We start from the raw sequence: 22,759 nt of genomic DNA on the forward strand, positions 1-22,759 counted from the left end.
AAATATGTGCACAGGAGTCATTGCAGTATAAATGTCAAATTTAAACATGTTTTCCTCTCGGGTTCTTTTAAATTGTCCCTCTCTTCTCCCAGAATCCTTGATTTCAGGCGAGTGCCGCCGGTGGCGGGGCGGCTGGTCAACATGACCCGGGAGATCCGAGACGTGACGAGGGGCAAGAAGCTCTGGAGGACGTTCTTCATCTCCCCTGGTAAACACAGTCTCACACCCTTCATACCTTCTGTCTGTCGTCCACAACATTCAGAGTTTCGCTGCGCTGTTATACGGAAACCCTGATTTCAGAGATTTGGATACAAGATTCACATTCAGCAACACAGTCTGGAGTAGAGGATCTGGGGAAGCTCTTTTGTGTTGTCTGCCCAGTAAATGAATACTGAGGGACCAAGGTTTATCTGTATTATGACAGATTTGATTTGTCAGTTCAGTTTCTGGGATCGTACTTTATATGCAAATGGGAACCTTGCAACTCACAATATGTAAAGCATTGTGTCCTCCCAAAATTGTTTTTAACTTTACTATTAAAAATGGGAATAATGTTGGTTCAGGCAGGAGGACTCAATATAGTATTTACTTGATACTTTATTTCACACGGTACAACACATGATTTTAACACTTGATTTGGCATTATGGTTCTGCTTGCATCGGCTCCCTGCCGCACCCAACCTCTGAGCAGAGAGCAGCGACGCATTCCCCCTACGAAAGGAACACAGAACCAAGGGTGGAGGCCGGGGAGGCGGAGGCAGGAGATTAACAGAGCATCCTGTGTTGCACTAAGCAATGCAGAGTGCAGAGATATCCTGATTAAATAGCCCGCCCTGCTAGGAAGGTGTGCCCCTATTGCGTGCTGTGACCCGCTGCTGTGACGCGCTATGTCCTCTCCCTCTGTCAAATTGATGCTAACCTGATCTCACTCTTTCCTCCCTTTCTCCACCCTCCCAGCCAATAACATCTGTTTTTTTTACGGGGAGTGTTCCTACTACTGCTCCACTGAGCATGCTCTGTGTGGAAAGCCTGACCAGATTTAATGCTTGCTGGTCGCCTTCCTGCCTGACCTGGCCCTTGCCAAGCGCAAGACCTGGAGGAACCCCTGGAGACGCTCCTACCACAAACGCAAGAAAGCCGAGAAAGATTTGATGACCTCTGACCCTTTCAGCCAAGGATCTCTCCAGTCTCTCTCGACTTCATCATCCATCTTTTTCCTTTAAGTCCTTCCCAGTAGTTTTCATTCTCTCTGTAGGTTTTTCTCTCTGTCAAGCTAGTTTTTTTCCTTGCTTTAGATTCATTTGTAACTTTTTGGTGTATTTTTTGTCGCTCAACCGGTAACTCAACAGTAGGAGACATGGGTATGTTGTCTTCTAAGGTCCAGTCTTATTAGTTTCAAGAATCCCCTGACGACTGCCCCTATTGCTCTACAACAGGGGTAGGCAACCCTGTTCCTCAGGTGCCACTGTCCTGCATGTTTTAGATGTTTCCCTGCTCTAGCACACCTGATTCAAATGAATGGTCATTACCTGGCTTCCACAGAGCTTGATAACAACAACCTGAGGACCAGGGTTGCCCGACCCCTGCTCTACAATGTATGAGATGGAACTCTTTGGAGAGGAAACACTTCCATCAACTGACCTGCTAAAACTAAAGTGTATATAATAGAGATTAAGATGTCCAGTGAGGTAGACATTATACAGGACACACATATCGCTCTCTTCACTTCTCTGGGAAATATTGCCATTGTTGATGACTGAGAGACAACATAAACGCATGTGACTTACTTGCTAAAATCTTTTTATTTGAAGAGAGAATTTTTTGAAAATAATTGATCAAGATAGAATACTGCATATCAGTCAGACCAATATACGTTTTCCCCCACACCCACGATTCCTATCAAATCCAGTTGATTATAGGTTTTCACATTATCACAACAACAGGAAACTGATTAGAGAAACAAGAAACAACTGAATATGCCACGGATTCGAGTAAATATCAGGCATGCATGATAACCACAAACAGTTACAGTAGACAACGGCTTGTTAACCTCTCTCTTGGCTTCATACAGTTAGAAGTAAACAGACAAGAGCCTAGAGACTGCTACACAGGTGGGGAAACCCCACTGAACATCTACAGTCTACACTGGTCTGATCTTCATGGAGAAAGCCTTCAAGGAGTAATGATAACCCTTCCAGGTATACCAGTTCATGCCAGTTGCAAAATGAATCGTCTTACCCCACAGATATTCCCCATTAGGGTTAGCCCTATGGCACTTTGCGTACCAAAATGCACCATAATAGGTAACAGCACAGTTACCAGTCCATGCATCTTGGTCTTTGTCAAATGTAGAGAATTTGAAGCCGTTGTGGAGGGAGAGCGAGTCTCCTGCTCCTCCATTCTTGAAGCCTGTGACAGTCAGCTTGTAGCCATTAGACTCTGGGCCCACAGAGAAGGAGGAGTAAAACGCAAACGCCTTTCTTCCTGTAAAGTCCTCCATGTCCACTCTCAGCTCATGCTTTCTCGAGTTGGTGAGGTAGTGCAGGTTGTCCAGTCCCAACCAGTACTCTCCGTTGGCACTTCCAAAGCCAGCTTTGTACTGACTCCAGCCTCTGTAGAAGTTGGTGGTGCCGTCCACTCTTCTCTGAAAGACGGTCCACTTGCCTTTTCCAGTGGCCATGTCACAGTAGACTTGCACTGGCTTGATTGATGGTGTACACGCCGCTGGCCTTTGAGACACTTTTGGAGACATCAGCGCAGTCCCTGAGCAGTTTGAGGTCACACCTGGGAGCTGCATCAGCAATCACAGCCAGCAGCAGGATGAAGAGCAGACTTGCCATTTTGGTATCAAGTCAAAAGGTTTTAGCTTCTAGATCAAAGCAGAGATGTCCTAGATGTCCTGTGAGCTTTGGTAAGCCTTTTGGTGTCCTTTTATAGCATCTAGCAGAAATGTTGAAGGAGACTCAACCAATCCCATGGTGATCAAATGTGACTGGACCGGTTTAATGGAATGAATGCAAACTCTGGTACCACTAGAATTCTTATCTGATCTTCTTCCAGATAACATTTTATTGATGGGGGTTTCACAAAATAAGCCAAGGAGAAAGGCCTGATTGTTTGAGACTAAATCTTTTTTTTACTGAAAGAATCATACCTTTAAAGATTACTAATGCCTCCACTTTCAGGACCATTCTAAAATGAGGTATTACCTAGGTAATTAGGTACATGGCACAGTGATATCATGGAATCATTAGTGACATCATTAGTCAGACAAACCTTAACCATGGTCAAACAGCCCTTTGTAAGTATCACTTTCAGTCAAAAGTCCCACCGATCTAAGATCAGTGATGAGTAACAATTCAGAGAAGTAGAAACCAACACTTGGAGTGGGGCGACAATTATGTTGGTGCTCAAATGTATCAAATATGTCCATCCATCACTGAGAAAATACATTTGTTGTGTGTGTGTGCGTGTGTCTAGATGGGAGGTTGACCCAGACTACTGCGATGAGGTGAAGCAGACACCACCATATGACCGTGGCTCTCGTCTTCTAGACATCATGGACATGAAAATCTTTGACTTCCTCATGGGTAAGAAAGAACCTCACATTTACTTTGTAAAACAAAGAACAAACCATTAAACCCTTTTAGAAACATATTGATAGTTGAAAACAATGTCTCCTCATATCTGACTATAAAGTTTGTTCACTGAAGTTAAGAGAATTGATTCTTCAAGGAGCTGAACTATATATAGGAAACAGAAGTCTTCCAGAAGGCCAAACACTTAACCTACCATAAACAAACTCCCCCCATCTATCCCACCCCCAGGTAACATGGACCGCCATCATTACGAGACCTTTGAGAAGTTTGGTAACGAGACCTTCATCATTCATCTGGACAATGGTAGAGGGTAAGACCAGGACCTATATATATATATATGCATGCACACATACTCCACAAGCATAATGATGACATACAGCACACACACACTCAGACAAAAACAAATTGGGGGCATCGATCTGCTGCCAATGATGGTGTATGTTTAGGTGTAGGTCTATGGGTACATGTGACGCCATGTGACACTGCTTGTAAAAAGGGCAATACAAACAAAAATGTGGTTTTATTCAATGCTGCTTCACTCTCTCCAGGTTTGGAAAGTACTCACATGATGAGTTGTCCATTCTGGTGCCCCTGAGCCAATGTTGCAGGTTAGTATGCTGTCAGTATGTCCTCTCTCTTTGACACATGCTGGCTCTGAGATTGTTTGAAGATGAATTGTCTTAGTTAACATTTTGTTCCTCCTCCACCTCATGGCTGTGCCTGTCTCCAGGGTAAGGAGGTCGACCCACCTGCGTCTGCAGCTGCTGGCCAAGCAGGAGTACTTGCTGAGCTCCCTGATGGAGGAGTCTCTGCTCCATGACCGCCTCTCCCCCATCCTCATACAGCCCCACCTCCATGCCATGGACCGGTGCCTCCGTCTGGTCCTGCAGGTGCTGGACGGCTGCCTGGAGAAGGAGGGATACGCTAACGTGGTGGAGGTTGACCGTGCCAGGGACAGTGCCACACACAGGAACCCGGGACACAGGTAGTGAGGTCTGGGATGGGGGAAGGGATAATCAGCCTCCTTCCTTGTCCTGCTCTGGGTCCCATCCTGGAGCTCTGATGGGAGGGTGAAGTGTGTGGCGGGACAGAGCCTGTCACTTACACCATGCACATCCATTTTGAATTCAGTGAATTCCAAGACTTGCCTTCAATGCCTTTATGGACCCGGCCCTATGTGTGTGTGTTTATAATGGAAGTACTGTTTGTTCACAGAATAGTGAACAGACTGGAGAGGCCTGGTTTTGTTGAAAAAACATATTTTATTATTTGTGTAGCGCCCTCTCAGGCCAGTTGACTACGCCACCCCCTGAAGTGGGCTAATTTATATCTGAGCAAGGGGAACTCAATAATGCTATTGCACAGTTTTTTTTGGAGAAAGTATAAAAATAATCTTTATTAATAAATATTGCACAACAGTGGAGTTGGTTGGTCACCAGATAAAGAAAATAATAATAACATACATGGACAGTATGGGGGCTGGGGAACCTCTGCAATGGGCCACTAGAAGAACTGATGTCAGGCCAGGTCTCTAGGTCTCTATAACACACGTGGTCTTGTGCACACTCAATAATGTGTTTAAATTCAGGGAAAATGCACTACAATATTCACGACACTCGTGATACGTGACCAAGCAATTAAGAGTTCCACTACAAACACACCGCACTCTCTGTAGGCTACTAGGGTGAGAAAAACTACAGAGTCCGGCTATGGATAAGTCGCTAGTGGCCTTACCAGCACTGAGGTTATTAGCTATGAAGGGGGAAAGGGAGACAGACTGGAAATGAAGTAAAAAAAAATCATAATATCATAATCAGGGAGTCAGGTGGCTGAGCGGTGAGGGAATCGGGCTAGTAATCCGAAGGTTGCCAGTTCGATTCCCGGTCATGCAAACTGACGTTGTGTCCTTGGGCAAGGCACTTCACCCTACTTGCCTCGGGGGAATGTCCCTGTACTTACTGTACTTAGAGCTGTAAGCTCTGGATAAGAGCGTCTGCTAAAATGACTAAATGTAAATAATAAGTCCACTCTAGCTTGCGGCTCACATTTACACCTATACATATACGACACAGGCCGATAGGCTAGAGGAACTTAAACCGACACAATAAAGTAAAGAATCTATGAGCGGCACCAATGCATCAAACACACATTTACGAAAAAAAAGAAAGAAAGAGAACAGCAACTAGCACTCCTGTGTAGCTGCGAGGGTCTGACACTGCAAGCATATAATACACTGGTAAAAGATACATAAACACTACATCATGATTTGCCCATATTATACTACAACCAGAATAGTAAAAGAAAACCGCGGCTACGTTTAATAACGTACCTTGTTACACACAACAACACGGCGTCACTCCCCCACACGCACATCGACATACAGCGGCTCCGCTTTCCTATACAATAGGTAACAAGTACCAACTTAGCAAGCTAGTCATCAGTGACGGAAAAACTTAAAGAAACCTTTGCTCAGACATACCTGTCGATTTCACGCAGCACCCGTGACTCTGCTACACAGCCCCAGAACCAGTGGTGTTGATAATGAGCTACCGGCTTTAGGACCCCGGGTGTCTATTTATAAGCTTGTGGATAATACGTCAGGTATCTTAATTAATTGCATCCCCTTTCCCAATTAGTGATGCACTGCTGTATGACAGGAAGAGAGACAGAGAGAACTAACTGCAGCTGGAAAGGTGCAGGGAGTAGGCACCAAACTACTACTGCTTGCCCACTTGTTACATTTGTAAATGAGTAAGTGTATAGAAGATACAGTACATAGGGGCCATTAATTTATTTGTCATTTGAGTGCAAAGTCTGTTGTTTTTGTGCTGAGCTACGGTTTATTGATTCCGTTGTTCTAAATCAAAAGAGTGATATTTCCGGCAGAAGGCAGACAAAATGATGGTCTAAAGCTTTATTTTGCAATACAAAGTGCAAGGAACGGATATTATTTATAAGATATTTAAAGGGACAAATATGTTTTCAGTTTCACGCTACAAGCATTTTTTCGTTTTAAGATATGCCCGTTATGTTAAGTATCTAGCTCTGAATTTCTGTAGATAATCAAACAAAAAGTTTTTTTTTTATGATTCTTAGTATGTTTCCACTCCGGATGATAAACAAGGAGCAAGGAAACAGTAGAACTCTGTTGTCTTTTCCACAAGAACAGGTTTTCCTGTCAGTGTCCATGGTGGTTGAAAAGAAAACAGATCATGTGTCAAATGCCTACACATTCCATTATTCTCAAGTTAACCCGCACTTCTGGCATTCTTTATATAGACGTTGAGACAATTAATCAAAACAAGGAACAAGGAACATAAGTATATATGATGTGTGTACTTGCAGCTAAGCACATGCTTATCTTTGCTGTTCTGCACAGTCCATATGACATCGAGTATTAGGAAAACAAATGATTTGTGCTACAGTATGTACAGAAATATTCATCTGTGTCAGCATCTCTGAAGGGGAATATCAAGAGGGATTTTATTTGATTCTTCATACAGTGCTTAAAACACCTGCCCTTTTGTGCATAACATATTCGTATTCTTCACCATTTTGCCCTTTCAGATGGAACTATTTTGTAAATGTAAATAGATAGGCATAGGATAAAAGGTTGTTTTCTGTTACACTGCAAGCAGGTAAAATAAAAGGTAAATCGACAAATTATGCCTGTAAAGTATTGTAAAATACTTTGATTTCATAATTAATTCCATCCATCCATCATCTTCCGCTTGTCCGGGGGTCGGGTCGCGGGGGCAGCAACCTAAGCAGGGAGGCCCAGACTTTCCTCTCCCCGGCCACTTCCACCAGCTCTTCCTGGGGGACCCCGAGGCGTTCCCAGGCCAGCCGAGAGACATAGTCCCTCCAGCGTGTCCTGGGTCTTCCCCGGGGCCTCTTCCCAGTGGGACGTGCCCAGAACACCTCACCAGGGAGGCGTCCAGGAGGCATCCTTATCAGATGCCCGAGCCACCTCAACTGGCCCCTCTCGACGCGGAGGAGCAGCGGTTCTACTCTGAGCCCCTCCCGGATGACCGAGCTTCTCACCCTATCTCTAAGGGAGAGCCCGGACACCCTGCGGAGAAAACTCATTTCGGCCGCTTGTATTCGCGATCTCGTTCTTTCGGTCACTACCCACAGTTCGTGACCATAGGTGAGGGTAGGAACGTAGATCGACTGGTAAATAGAGAGCACTGCTTTCGACTCAGCTCCTTCTTCACCACAACGGACCGATGCAGAGCCCGCATCACTGCGGACGCCGCACCGATCCGCCTGTCGATCTCGCGCTCCATCCTTCCCTCACTCGTGAACAAGACCCCGAGATACTTGAACTCCTTCGCTTGGGACAAGATCTCCTCCCCGACCCGGAGATTGCACTCCACCTTTTTCCGGTCGATAACCATGGCCTCAAATTTGGAGGTGCTGATTCCCATCCCAGCCGCTTCGCATTCGGTTGCGAACCACTCCAGTGAGAGCTGGAGGTCACGGCCCGATGAAGCCAACAGGACCACATCATCCGCAAAAAGCAGCAACCCGATCCTGAGGTCCCCAAACCGGACCCCCTCAACGCCCTGGCTGCGCCTAGAAATTCTGTCCATATAAGTTATGAACAGAATCGGTGACAAAGGGCAGCCCTGGCGGAGTCCAACCCTCACCGGGAACAAGTTCGACTTACTACCGGCAATGCGGACCAAACTGGCACCGGTCGTACAGGGACCGAACAGCCCCGATCAGGGAGTCCGGTACCCCGTACTCCCGGAGCACCCCCCACATGAGCCCCCGAGGGACACGGTCGAACGCCTTTTCCAAATCCACAAAACATGTGTAGACTGGTTGGGCGAACTCCCATGCACCCTCCAGAACCCTGCCGAGGGTATAGAGCTGGTCCACAGTTCCACGGCCAGGACGAAAACCACATTGCTCCTCCTGAATCCAAGGTTCGACAATCCGACGGACCCTCCTCTCCAGCACCCCTGAATAGACTTTCCCAAGGAGGCTGAGGAGTGTGATCCCCCTAAAGTTGGAGCACACCCTCCGGTCCCCCTTTTTAAAGAGGGGAACCACCACCCCGGTCTGCCAGTCCAGAGGCACTGTCCCTGATGTCCACGCGATGTTGCAGAGTCGTGCCAACCAAGACAGCCCTACAACATCCAGAGCCTTAAGGAACTCCGGGCGGACCTCATCCACCCCAGGGGCCTTGCCACCGCGGAGCTTTTCAACCACCTCGGCGACCTCAGCCCCAGAGATAGAAGGGCCCCCCCCAATGTCCCCAGACTCTGCCTCCACGTCGGAACGCGTGTTGGTGGGATTAAGGAGGTCTTCAAAGTATTCCTTCCACCGATCCAGGACGTCCCCCATCGAGGTCAGCAGCGCACCATCCCCACCATATACAGCGTTGACAGTGCACTGCTTCCCCCTCCTGAGTCGCCGGATGGTGGTCCAGAACCTTTTCGAAGCCGTTCGGAAGTCATTCTCCATGGCCTCGCCGAACTCCTCCCACGCCCGGGTTTTTGCCTCCGCGACCGCCAAAGCCGCATTCCGCTTGGCCTGCCGGTACACATCAGCTGCCTCTGGAGTCCTACCAGCCAACAAAGTCCGATAGGCCTCCTTCTTCAGCTTGACGGCTTCCCTCACCTCCGGCGTCCACCACCGAGTCCGAGGGTTACCGCCGCGACATGCACCGACCGCCTTGCGTCCGCAGCTCCGGTCAGCCGCCTCAACAATGGAGGCCCGGAACATGGCCCATTCGGACTCAATGTCCCCGGCCTCCCCCGAGACATGGTCGAAGCTCTCCCGGAGGTGGGAGTTGAAGCTCCTTCTGACAGGGGATTCTGCCAGCCGTTCCCAGCAGACCCTCACATTACGTTTGGGCCTGCCAGGCCTGACCGGCGTCTTCCCCCACCATCGTAGCCAACTCACCACCAGGTGGTGATCAGTTGACACCGCCCCTCTCCTCACCCGAGTGTCCAAGACATTCGGCCTCAGATCCGACGACACGACTACAAAGTCTATCATCGAACTGAGACCTCGGGTGTCCTGGTTCCAAGTGCACATATGAACACCCTTATGCTTGAACATGGTGTTCGTTATGGACAAGCCGTGTCTAGCACAGAAGTCCAACAACAAAACACCGCTCGGGTTCAGATTGGGGGGGCCGTTCCTCCCAATCACGCCCCTCCAGGTCTCACTGTCATTGCCCACATGAGCATTGAAGTCCCCCAGGAGGACGAGGGAATCTCCGGGAGGAGCGCTTTCCAGCACCCCTCCCAGAGACTCCAAAAAGGGTGGGTACTCTGCACTGCCATTTGGTGCATAAGCACAAACAACAGTGAGGACCCGTCCCCCCACCCGAAGGCGGAGGGAGGCTACCCTCTAGTCCACCGGGGTGAACCCCAACGTACAGGCGCCGAACCGAGGGGAAACAAGTATTCCCAACCCAGCTCGACGCCTCTCACCGAGGGCAACTCCAGAGTGGAAGAGAGTCCAGCCCCTCTCAAGGAGACTGGTTCCGGAGCCGATGCTGTGCGTCGAGGCGAGGCAGACTATATCTAGCCGGAACTTCTCTACCTCGCGCACCAGCTCCGGCTCCTTTCCCGCCAGCGAGGTGACGTTCCACGTCCCTAGAGCTAGCTTCTGCAGCCGAGGATCGGACCGCCAAGGCCCCCGCCTTTGGCCGCCGCCCGTCTCGCACTGCACCCGACCCCCATGACCCCTCCTGCGGATGGTGAGCCCACTGGAAGGGGGTCCCACGTTGTCTCTTCGGGCTGTGCCCGACCGGGCCCCATGGGAAAAGGCCCGGCCACCAGGCGCTCGCCATCGAGCCCCACCCCCGAGCCTGGCTCCAGGGGGGGGGGCCCCGGTGACCCGCTTCCGGGCAGGGGCAACTGAGAACCATTGTTAGTTTTCTTCATGGTAGTTTTTGAGCCACGCTTTGTCTGATCCTTCGCCTGGAACCTGTTTGCCTTGGGTGACCCTACCAGGGGCATATAGCCCCTGACAACATAGCTTCCAGGATCATTAGGACACGCAAACCCCTCCACCGCGGTAAGGTGGTGACTCAGGGAGGGGCATAATTAATTTACGTGTAAAAAAATGAAACGGTTAAAGCCATAATCCGGAGTTGCTGCAGCTGGTTGGCCTTTTTGTGCTGGTGCACCATCAACATCACCAAACTCTGAATGTTTTCATTCTGAAAACTACTGTACATCCAGCAGCTCTCAGTGAACTCAGAGTTAACTAATGGCCCTGACAACTCCAAATTATGGTTTGAAAGAAATGTTATTAGGTTTCTGACATTGCTTATTTATTTCAAGCTTTTCTGGTTGGCTATTATTTAGCCAATTATTACACAGCGAAGTCCTAGAGTATGGTTTACCAGTGCCTCTGCAAAGATGGAAATACTTGAATGTTTTGGGTTGTTACATACTGTACAAACAGGATCTGTAAACTACTACACTACTAATCAGCCTGTGTGACTTGGACCGCTAGGCAGACAATAGTCTAGAATGTGGACAGGGTTAAGCCACCCTTCTCCTGCCAGCGATAGCACCAGACCACGTACTTTGGATTTTCATATTCGGACTGTAAATATATATAAGTACTTTGAGGACATTAGAGGCTGCTCTGCTGCCCGTAGCCATACGCTTCTGTTTTCTTCAACTGCATTGTTACTGTGAAGATAAATCTGTGCAACAAAAAAATTTGAGAAATCATGTGTCTGTGTCAATACTTATTCTGGAGTACAAAATGGAGACGGTTTTGCATGGGCCTTTCCATGATTTACATATACATTTATTCACTTTTATCCAAAGCGACTTCCAAGAGAGAGCTTTTCAAAAGTGCATAGGTCAATGATCATAAACCAATGCTGAACAATCACAGAGTTTGCTACATTGATGGATTGACCATCAGAAGAACCATTTGATCTAAAGTTTATATAAGGCAGGGTTTTAGGGTTGTTCTTCATCACTCTTGCGAACGATCTGTGGCTAGCACCTCCTTCGTTAGACTGATCACAAAGTACTTTGTTAAATCCTATGCTAATGTACAAGCTAAATAAATTAAATTGAAACCACCATCTCTTGACTCAAATCTACACAGTGCCACTAGAATTTTTCCACAACATTTGGTGCCGAAACGCGGGATCCTCGTCTGCTCAGCGTATCTCGGACAAGGACTCCCTTAGAAAAGGTGATGATCAATCCGGCATAGCCGCCTTTACCTCTATCCAAAATTTACAGAGAAAGCGGGACCGATTCGGGGGGGGGGGCTTGGCTGGTTGCGCTGTTGCTGACGCGGGATCCTCAAAGAACCGGTGAGATATTCTTTTTGGTCACTGTGTGATATTGAATTGTCTAAATGTGTGTTTTTTAGGCTATTGTCAATAATTCGGTTAAGTAAGTAATTGGGCAGAGGTAAAACTGTGTCCTGTACGTGTAATTTCGTATGAATTAATAAGGTAAGGTTGATGAACCTATCTTTTACGTGAAAGTCGTAAAAAACGTCTGCAGAAGTGTGTCAACGGACACACATAGAGGTAGTGTGTTGACGAACACACATAGAGGGAGATAAATTCACATGTTATATCGTGTTATGTGTCTTTTTGAGACCCTATAGGATTAGAATATGTTGGGTTAGTGATAGTTTGAGAAATTGTATTGGCTTTGGTGGTCATAACAGTTCTTATTTATTAACGTGGCCTAAACGTGATTCTAAGTCCCGAGAGAAAAGTATACTAGTGAGGTAATCAGCTGAGTGTTTACAAAGGGTTTGAGTCCCTGAAGGTGAAGTACAAAAAAAAAAAAAAAGTTAGGATGTATTCTGAGGGATTTTCAAAACAAAGGTTTGAGTTTTTTACACGAGTGTTCATGTTCATTTTTTGTTTTAATTGCAAGTTATGTTTTTTGATGTTAAAAGAAGTATAAGTAACTAATGGTGTCTACTATTCAAGCTATATACAAATTACAAAAATCAAAATTTTAATTATTTTTCGGTTTGAATATTTGTAATTTATGTGCAGTTGGGGTATATTTTCATTGAAAGTTGTGAAGTCGGAATTTAATTGTTTTTAGAAAAGAAAAGGGGTAGTAATTGTGTCTTTATTTTCCGACGTTGGTTATTGTTCGTTTATGGATTGTAATTCTAAAAAATGAATGGTCTGGAGGCAGAATTGACCTGTCCAAACATCGATTACATGAAACAAAAGTATGGTAACGATAGTTTATTGCAAATGCAAATATGGATTGATAAATGTGGATTTTCGAGTGTGGGGTCGTTTTGTTTTAAGGACCTTATTGAATTGCGAAATAAGTTTGTGGAGAGAAATAGATACACGATTTTTTGTGTGGAGAAAAGAATAGATTTTAGCCTGATTGGAGAGCTTTTTCTGATTGGATGGAGATAGGTCAGATGTCTTCTGACATCTGCCATCTTTCCTATATCTAGGAAAAGTCAAGAAAGTAGGATCCTGGAATTTGTTTATAGATTTGCTTTGGATTCCCGCAAAGATTGCGGCTTGTGCTTTGACTTGCAATTGCCTATACTTATTATTTTGCGTTTCAAAGAAGGAGAGGTTAAAGTCCTCTCCGGTACAAAGGGTTTGAGTCCCTGTTGTGTTTGGAATAAATAGTGTTGTGGGCTATGTTGGTCAAAGCTAATGCAGAGCGTGTTGACATGCTGTTGAAAAACATGTAGGCCAACACGAATTGCTAGGTATGGTCAATCCAAAATGCGTGCTTTAATTGTGGGAATTTGAGCAAAATGTATGTGAATGTCCGGAGATGTGTCATCACTGTTGAAAGTTTTCTGGAAATTGGGGGCGAACTCTCGCAAATCAGAGGGGTTCGTGACCGGAAGTTGAGTTCCGAACTGGTGACGTACAATGTTTATCGGTTATGACACTGTTGGTAGAGGAGAGACGATTGACTTGTTATATTGTTTTACAACTTTGTGTTAACCGTTATATATTTGATGTTAGACTTTACATCGGTCTGATTACCGCCAGAAGGCATTTGTTTTTGAAGACGGAGACATTCTGTTTTGAAAATGCTAATGTTAATTCTTTGACTGAATTCTCCACTTGAAAAGAGGCGCATGCGCTTGAGCCTAGCGGAAGTTGATTCTTTCATTGAAGCTCATTCTGCGTGTAGTGGCCCACACCCGTCATGAGTGCAAAAAAAAAAACAACAAAAAACAACACTTATTTTAGAGAGAATTTGACGTTGAATTGAGAAATATATTGGTTGGAAAACAGATGTGTGTTTCTGTTTCTTTGTCAAACTTAAAGGCCAGTTTTGGCAACAAAAGCGGTATTCATTTGAAGAATTACAATCCCGGGGTTATTGAAACTTTTATAGAAAGTTATGTGTTCAAACGGAAATGTTATGTTGTTTAAGGAATATTTTTGTTTATGTCTGGAAATGTTCAAATGGTTTTTATTTTTAATTTTGTGGGAGTTCACAGATGTTACTGTTGTTTAAAGAAATATGTAAAGGGTTATGAAGAAGTGATTAGAAAGATTGAGCCAGTCCGAGGGACTGAAGTGTATACAAGGGGAACTAGTTCGAGAGACTGAATTGCGATTGTTGTTAAGGGCAAAGGTGCTACATATGTGTGTTTATTGCTGCTGAGATGATTTGTTGAAATGTGTTGGGTTTGGTGGTATTCATATTTACCTATTTAAATGGACTTGAAGTTGAAGCTTTGTCCAACCAGAATGCTAATACATATGTAAACTGTCATTCTCTGACGAGTGATATTAGGTGCATATGTAGATTTCGGAGCCTAATTTTTATGTTGAAATTAAAATAGTACTAATGGTTGATAGAATTGTAAAGGTTCTGTTGTAAATATAACTATGGGTAATTGGTTATGTTGTAAGAGGGTAGAATTGTCCCTAGAAAGAAGTCCGAAAGCTGACATGATTCTAGCGAATTTGCCAGTCCGCTGTCTGTGAACCAAGTCTTTTACAAATTGCTAGGATTGCTGGGATCTGAGGAAAAAATCCAGGCTGTGACTTTGTTGGCTAATGGCTAATGGTGAAAACGTGGAGGAAGTGCATTCTGCTCTGTCCTGAGACAAAGGAGAGTCCAGGAAGTTGAATTTGCAACTATGGCAACGACATTAGCTAACAAACTAACAGACCGACAGGCGGGTACAGGCTAGTAAAGGAATTGCAGCTTGACATTTGAGATCCAGGATGAGTAACCGCATGACGCATGCGCAGACGGAAATTGAGAAATTGACTAAGACGCAAATTTAGAGAAATAGATACATTTGGAGCGAATTTTACATATTAATTTGGTTATTTTTGAAATATGTTGGGTGATGAGTATTTTGAGACATTTGCTAACAAGGTTTTTGTTTGTTTGAGGACATTTTAAATGAGTTTCAGAAATTCCGAGGAAAGGTGGGGGCAAAAAAAAAAGAGTCCCGTTACGTTGAGTTTTACAAAGGTGATCCCAGAGGGTGTAATTCTGCATAATTATGTGAGTATTAATGGTGAAAGATGTGTCCGTTTAGATGAATTCGAAGTTTGGTGGTTTACGAATGTATGATTAACATTTGTTCTAATTCCTAGCCAAACAGGGAGGTAGAAGCCTTTCAGACCAGAACTTGTATTTACGAGCGGAAAATCTGTGATGTGTGATGGTACTCAGTAAAATGCAGAAATTGAACCCCTGGTTCATAAATTAGTTCTAATTGGATTGGAAAAGTTATACTTTAGCAAAATTAAGTGAATAGATGGTAAACGCCAACCATCTGTGTTGTTTAAAAGAGAAAAAAAAAGGTTGAGAGTTTTTGCTTTGTTCCAGAGCGCGCTGATAGACATTGTTTATTTGAGTTGATTCATTGAGTACTAACAAAGAGTAATTGAGATAGCTGGTAAATATAGGAATATTCAAAGGTGTATACATTACATGCCTTGATAAGACTTTTGAGAAGTTAAAGAATAAGGTTTTGTTTTACGGGTTTATGTTAAATTGTGAATTTAAAGGTTTAAAAAGAAAAAGGGAGAGTTTATATTTTCTTTTGTCTTAAGGGCATTGTTTGATTGATGTGATTGCGAGTCGTAGCGTAATTCTAGCATGAATTACTTGTTCTAAGAGCAGTTTTAAGTGTGCGAACATGGATTTAATGAAACAAGAGAACGTTTTGTGGATGTGAAGAGATGATTGGTTTACACATTTTGATGTTCTGAAAAGGGAACTATGCATATGCTTTGAAAAGGTATATGGGCAAACGTTTTAAATCAGAATATTAAAATCTAGAGTTTTTTTAAGAGTTTTGATAAAGGTATTAGATGCAATGTGGTTATGAAATGAGAAAGAGAAAATAATTACAATGTACTTTTGTTTGGAGTTTGACTGTAATTTGATTTTAAGTTTTCTTTGAGAGTTTTATCAGGGCATGGTACAATGTTTTGGGATAAACAGTTAGGCTGTGATGAGGTTGTTTTATTATGGTATTGGTTCATAAAGAGGGTTATTATAACTTGGTTTTGAAATAATTTGGGAAGACTCATTAAGTCTGATAAATTGTGGTTGTGATGGTTGGAACTAAGTAGCTTGTTCTGGACTGCAGCCAAAGCAAGTTATGAAGTTCTACCTATCTAACCTATATAGAAATATAGATGGGGTATAAGTTTGGCTAATGGTTACATTAAGAACATTTTATGGTCTATGTTTCATTTTGGAATCCTACAGATAAAATTCTGGTTTGGGGTAGTGATTTTCCTCATGTCTTGGAAAATGAGAGATTTGATTTGGTGAATTTAAATACAGACAAAAAAAAAAAAGGGAATCTGAAATATAAAGGTATTCATTTGAACTGTTCCTAAAGGTTTTTTTTAAGAAAGGATAATAAGAGACTAAAAGTTGAGGTTATCCGTAATTTGGTTGTTTTCTAAAATAGTTTTATTTTATACAAATTGGTTCAAAAGTTGTTTGCTTCAGTGTAAGCTTGTTAATTCATAAAAGGGAAAAGAGTTAAAATATTTACTGATAGTTAAATATATCATAGGTGTTATATATGATTTTGGGAAAGGTATGGAAATAGGAAGTTTCTTATTTTCACTTATAGAACAACTTGCTGTATGCAAAGGTGGAATTCACTCTAACAATGATGATTATTCCACAGGGAAAATGCTAGTGCTGATACTAGCTGGAGAAGTTTCTAGATTGCCTGCATGCATTGATGAACTAACTAGAATATGTTTTTGATGTTGATATGGTTACAGGAAGTGATGAGATGATGTTGCTATGTCCGGATGAGCCTAACTTGACAAATTTGGGCTTACAGGACTCTTTTGAGGAAAATTGTTGTGTGACCTTGATACAACATTTGTTACAGATTCTTTAAGGGAAGCGCAGGCTTCTTAGATAAGAAGAGATGACGTTTAGGAATTTATGACTGATGACTGACTGATCCAAACAGAGAGTGACTATGGAGGTTTTATGGTTTTATGTCTTTAGCTTCAGTAGTTTGGCTTTGTGATAGGACTGTGAGGGTTTGATATGATACTGCTGAGTTGAAAATATTGGACTGTATTTAACCCAGAGTGAGAATTTTGTTTTTGTTTGAGTATATTTGATAAGAATTACAGAATACAGCGGACAGATGGAGAAAGGAATAGTGGAATGGAGATTCGAACTTGGACTAAACCACAAGAAAATGCGTTTTGGAAAAAGGAAGGATATGAGAATAAAAATGGAGGTTGTATGGTCTGCATAAAACATTTATCTTGAGATTTTGCTCAAACACATGGAAAGATCATGCCTCTACAGTTTGTGTGATATCAAGAATCCATTATTTTAGCATACAAGAGGATTTGTAATGGATGCATAGTCATGTTGTCAGTACTTCATATGTGGGACAAGTATTATGAGAAAAGGAATTGAAACACGATAAGCTTCACAGTTAAGGTTAGAGAAACTATTTGAGTATTGATAGATGGATTTTGTAGAGTTACATTTTTGGAGAAGTGATACTGTTTAATGATTGTTGATGGTTGTTGGATGGGAAGAAGTTTTAGACTTCTCAGGGGCTCAGTGGTCAAGTTTTGTTAATTTAGAATATTCTTCGATGGGATTTTTCTTTGAGGGTATGTAATGATAATGGGTCACACTTGTTTATGGAAGTTATTTTGGTGTTGATAGGATTCAACATTGTGTTAATCACTTCAGTTGAATGAGAGAACATAACTTTGAAGACTACGTCAGACGACAAGAAGTCAGTTACCTTTAACTGACCTCTGTGAGAATGTGCTTGCTTATCACTGTGCAACCTTTTGGAGTCTACTTTGTGTGAGATTCACAGGCAGGTGAAGGAGGCTATTCCTATGACTGGACCGCTGCATGTTTTGATACCAGATGACTGGATCGTGGTGAAGGACCTGAAACGCCTGGTAAAACCCAAGGTGGACGGGGCCATACCAGATTCTCCTGACGACTAATCCAGCGGTTAAAATCGGAGGGAAGAGCAACGTGGATACACGCTAACCATTGTAAGCGTGCACCTTGTCTGGAGACGGAAACAGAGGATACGCGTTCTGCGTAGGACCAAGGAAATTTCCGAGCTGTACGCAAAGTGCAGTGTCGTTGAAAGTTGCCCTGAGCAATTTGATCGTCGTTTGCAATTGGTTCGACTCGACTAAACTGACTGAAAGAAGTTTGCCTACAGCCAACTGAAGATGGTCACTACGGATGCACAATCATGGCATCCGTTCCGACAACCTGGACTTTGTGGTGTACGGGGTACAATGGGTTTTGTCTTGAGACTAGCATTTCTTATGTTAATGTTTGAATTTTATTTTTCTTGATTAACTGTTTGGGTTTATGGTATTGTAAAAAAAAAAGAAAAAAAAGAGTGGAATTGTGGTGGAAATTTGGAATACAGTTATAATGTGTGTGTTTTATATATGAGGAATGTGTTTTAATGGAAGTCTAAAGTTGGTTAAGAAGCTTGATACAGTGAAAGTTGAATCAACTCCATTTGGTAGAGATGCCATTTGCAGTTTATGACACCTGGGGAGGATGAGACAGCTGGTCTGGAGACAATGTGGATTCAATTGTATTGTTATTGTGATCTGAGGGAGCAGTTTAAGATAGATGAACTGACCAAGCTGCTCGGACCCTTCCTGTTGCATGGGTGGTGTTAATTAAATACTTGTTTGAAGATGTCCACACAAAGGACAGTTGACCATTTGACTGGTCAACTCCTGTGGCTTTACTATCTACTGGTTTGGGGAGAGATGCCACATCAAAGAACTGTGGGACACTTGGTATGGAGTCAAACTGTCACTGAGCAGTGCTGACCAATCACAGAGTTTGCTACATTGATGGATTGACCATCAGAAGAACCATTTGATCTAAAGTTTATATAAGGCAGGGTTTTAGGGTTGTTCTTCATCACTCTTGCGAACGATCTGTGGCTAGCACCTCCTTCGTTAGACTGATCACAAAGTACTTTGTTAAATCTTATGCTAATGTACAAGCTAAATAAATTAAATTGAAACCGCCATCTCTTGACTATTCAAATCTACACAGTGCCACTAGAATTTTTCCACAACAGTAGCCAAAACATGAAGCGTACATTGTGAAAAGCAAATAAGGGCCAATGGGAAGAAACATAAGAGCATGTAGTCAAACAAATTAAACAACACGAACCTCAAAAGTGCAAGAGTGTATCTTTAGGAAAGCAAGCAACAACTAGAGAGGGTACAATTTCTGGGGAAATTGTAGGGTGTGCTTGCTTGCGTCGGTTGCACAGGGGTCCGTTTTTGAATGACATTTTTTACAACTGATATTTCTGTATATTTTATATAAAAATGCATACTTATTATTTATGAAGATTAAATAGATTTAAAAGCGTTTTTTTTGTGGCTCATTTACAACTGAAAATACGAGTGAAGTGTAGAATGAAATAGATGTCTTCTCATTTCCCCTGCAAGAGGCAGCCTCATCGTTGAATCAAAACGAATAAATTTGGCAGACCGGTGTAAAAATTGACCTAATCTCTATGATTTAAACGTCCTTTTAAGTTTTTCCCTTCTCGTGATATTTTAAGGAATTTAGCCTACTCATATTGCATTCATTCATGAATAAAGAACCCCCTTTGAAGATTATTCTAAGACGTTACCGGCAGTAGAAGATGGAATCGCGATTCAAACAGTACCATCTGCTAACTGAAAATATGCCCTCAAAAACGTAAATAAGCTTGACATTTATTTAGTGGAAAATCGCTCATTCATAAAAAGCTCACTGGTAGCGATCATTGTCAGTAACAACGCAAAATGCGACATAGCCCTGTGTGGAGAAGCTGCCCCGGTAAATTGTACTACTACGGTACAGTACTAGTAGACTACTGCTGTGTTCTTTCGTCTTGGTAGCGATTGCGTTGGTTGAATTGGATTTAACGTTCCGTTGTACGGTTTAGGCTGAAATAAATTATTTTCATGAACAGATTGACAACGTTTAGGCTGTGGCAATGAAGTTCAGGTTAGTAGTTATATAGACTTTTGATTTAAGTAAGGGGAGTGCCGAACATGTTCTGTCGCCGTTTGACTTCCTACAGCTGTGTAGATGTTTTTGTAGTGTCTCGCGTAGGCTACAGCGTTGCAGTGAGCAACACTGGTTTGAAACCACAGGTAATGATCATTTCACCCACAAATCGTTTACTTGTAATGTAATGTCATAATAAATCCTACAACGAAAATGTATTTGTGAGGAATGTTTATTTTAAAGATTGAAAACAGATGCATCATAGACCACTGTAGTATGTGTTGCCCGGGCAACAGAGGCTAATGTCATGATGCTACTGTAATGCTTCAGTGAAATAGTAGACTACCGTTTCCAAAAGTAGATGTGGGCCTACTTCCTTAATAATATCAGCTAATATTGTACATTACATTTCATAATTGTGTTTCACATCACAAAGTAAAATGAGTAAATAGTTATCACCCTGGCCTCTTTGCTTGTGGCGTTCCTGCAGCTGCCTTGCAGTAAAGCTATAGTTAGCCTAGCTATCCCCCAAGTTAACAGATGTGAAACGAATGTTCTGCTACAGGTAGTCACGTGTGTTTTCGTGACGTTAGTGATGTAGTGACGTTAGTAACGTCAGTGACTGTGGCTAGCAAATTAGCCACCGTTAGCTTCACTTTTCACCACAAAAACGCAATTTCTACTTAAACCATGCAACGGAACGTAAATAAAAATACAACCAACGCAATCGCTACCAAGACGAACCTTTTGACACCGCCGTTGTGTATGTAGTCCAAATATTGACTGATCCTTAGGGGGGCGAAAATAAATAATAATAATAAATAAATATATATGTGAGAGAACAAAGGTTGTGCTCTCGCCGAAGGCTTGAGCACACCCAATAATATAATTTACAGATTTGCACTGATGTGATTGCGAAGCCCCCTGTGCCGGTCTCCAGGGTAAGGAGGTCGACCCACCTGCGTCTGTAGCTGCTGGCCAAGCAGGAGTACTTGCTGAGCTCCCTGATGGAGGAGTCTCTGCTCCGTGACCGCCTCTCCCCCATCCTCATCCAGCCCCACCTCCATGACATGGACCGGCGCATTCGTCTGGTCCTGCAGGTGCTGGACGGCTGCCTGGAGAAGGAGGGATACGCTAACGTGGTGGAGGTTGACCGTGCCAGGGACAGTGCCACACACAGGAACCCGGGACACAGGTAGTGAGGTCTGGGATGGGGGAAGGGATAATCAGCCTCCTTCCTTGTCCTGCTCTGGGTCCCATCCTGGAGCTCTGATGGGAGGGTGAAGTGTGTGGCGGGACAGAGCCTGTCACTTACACCATGCACATCCATTTTGAATTCAGTGAATTCCAAGACTTGCCTTCAATGCCTTTATGGACCCGGCCCTATGTGTGTGTGTTTATAATAGAAGTACTGTTTGTTCACAGAATAGTGAACAGACTAGAGAGGCCTGGTTTTGTTGAAAAAACACATTTTATTATTTGTATATGAGAAAGTGTATACAAGATACAGTACATAGGGGTCATGAATTTATTTGTCATTTGAGTGCAAAGTCTGTTGTTTTTGTGCTGAGCTACGGTTTATTGATTCCGTTGTTCTAAATCAAGTGTGATATTTCCGGCAGAAGGCAGACAAAATTATAGTCTAAAGCTTTATTTTGCAATACAAAGTGCAAGGAACGGATATTATTTATAAGATATTTAAAGGGACTCAATGGACTCAATGATGGCTGTGTAGAAGTGCACCATCATTGTCTTTGGCAGGTTGAATTTCTTCAGCTGCTGTAGGAAGTACATTCTCTGTTGTGCTTTTTTGGTGAGGGAGCTGATGTTCAGTTTCCACTTGAGGTCCTGGGATAGGATAGCGCCCAGGAAGCGGAAAGACTCCACAGTGTTGACTGGGGAGTCACACAGGGTGATGGGGGTGAGTGGGGCTGTATTATTTCTGAAGTCCACAACCATTTCCACTGTCTTAAGAGCATTGAGCTCTGGGTTGTTCTGGCTGCACCAGGTCACAAGGTTGTCAGCTTCCCACCTGTAATCAGACTCATCCCCACCAGAGATGAGCCCAATGAAGGTGGTGTCATCCGCAAACTTCAGGAGTTTGACGGACAGATGACTGGAGGTGCAGCTGTTGGTGTACAGGGAGAAGAGCAGAGGAGAAAGGACGCAGCTCTGAGGAGATCCGGTGCTGATGGTTCCCAGCTTGACGCACTACTTCCTGTCAGACAGGAAGTATGTGATCCACCTGCAGGTGGAATCAGGCACGTTCAGCTGAAAGAGCTTGTCCTAAAGCAGGGCAGGGATGATGGTGTTGAAGGCAGAGCTGAAGTCCAAAAACAGGATCCTGGCGTAGGATGCTGGGGAGTCCAGGTGCTGTAGGGTGAAGTGGGGGGCCATGTTAACTGCGTCGTCCACAGACCTGTTGGATCTGTAGGCAAACTGCAGAGGGGCCAGTAGAGGGTCTGTGATGGATTTGAGGTGTGCCAGCACCAGGCGCTCGAAAGACTTCATTACTACAGAGGTGAGGGCGACGGGTCTGTAGTCATTATGTCCTCTTGGCCTTGGCTTTTTGGGTACAGGGATGATGGTGGAAGACTTGAGACAGGCTGGCACATGGCATGTCTCCAGGGAGGTGTTGAAGATGTAGGTAAACACCGGAGACAG

At 43.7% G+C, this 22,759-nt stretch overlaps 2 protein-coding genes across 2 annotated transcripts; one reads left to right on the forward strand and one right to left on the reverse strand.

Annotated features, from left to right (window-relative positions):
• Positions 1-1,672: 1,672 nt before the first annotated feature.
• On the reverse strand, positions 1,673-2,927 carry LOC134012358 (microfibril-associated glycoprotein 4-like). The gene is given in 2 exon segments (XM_062452152.1): positions 1,673-2,705; positions 2,707-2,927. Coding segments are annotated over 2 exon segments (699 nt in total). The 5' UTR covers positions 2,841-2,927; the 3' UTR covers positions 1,673-2,140.
• Positions 2,693-4,869, forward strand: LOC134012389 (extracellular serine/threonine protein kinase FAM20C). Its single transcript, XM_062452153.1, has 4 exons — positions 2,693-3,590; positions 3,828-3,909; positions 4,148-4,207; positions 4,330-4,869. The coding sequence occupies exons 1-4, from the start codon at positions 3,401-3,403 to the stop codon at positions 4,586-4,588; spliced, it is 591 nt and encodes a 196-aa protein (XP_062308137.1). The 5' UTR covers positions 2,693-3,400; the 3' UTR covers positions 4,589-4,869.
• Positions 4,870-22,759: the final 17,890 nt, after the last annotated feature.

The sequence above is a fragment of the Osmerus eperlanus genome, chromosome 2 (genome assembly GCF_963692335.1).
Source record: "Osmerus eperlanus chromosome 2, fOsmEpe2.1, whole genome shotgun sequence".
NCBI lineage: Eukaryota > Metazoa > Chordata > Actinopteri > Osmeriformes > Osmeridae > Osmerus > Osmerus eperlanus.

Coding starts and splice junctions, on each gene's coding strand:
- LOC134012389 (XM_062452153.1), top strand. CDS start 3,401: ATGTTGGTGCTCAAATGTATCAAATATGTCCATCCATCACTGAGAAAA. Junction 3,591..3,827: donor AATCTTTGACTTCCTCATGG/GTAAGAAAGAAC, acceptor TCCCACCCCCAG/GTAACATGGACCGCCATCAT. Junction 4,208..4,329: donor CCCCTGAGCCAATGTTGCAG/GTTAGTATGCTG, acceptor GCCTGTCTCCAG/GGTAAGGAGGTCGACCCACC.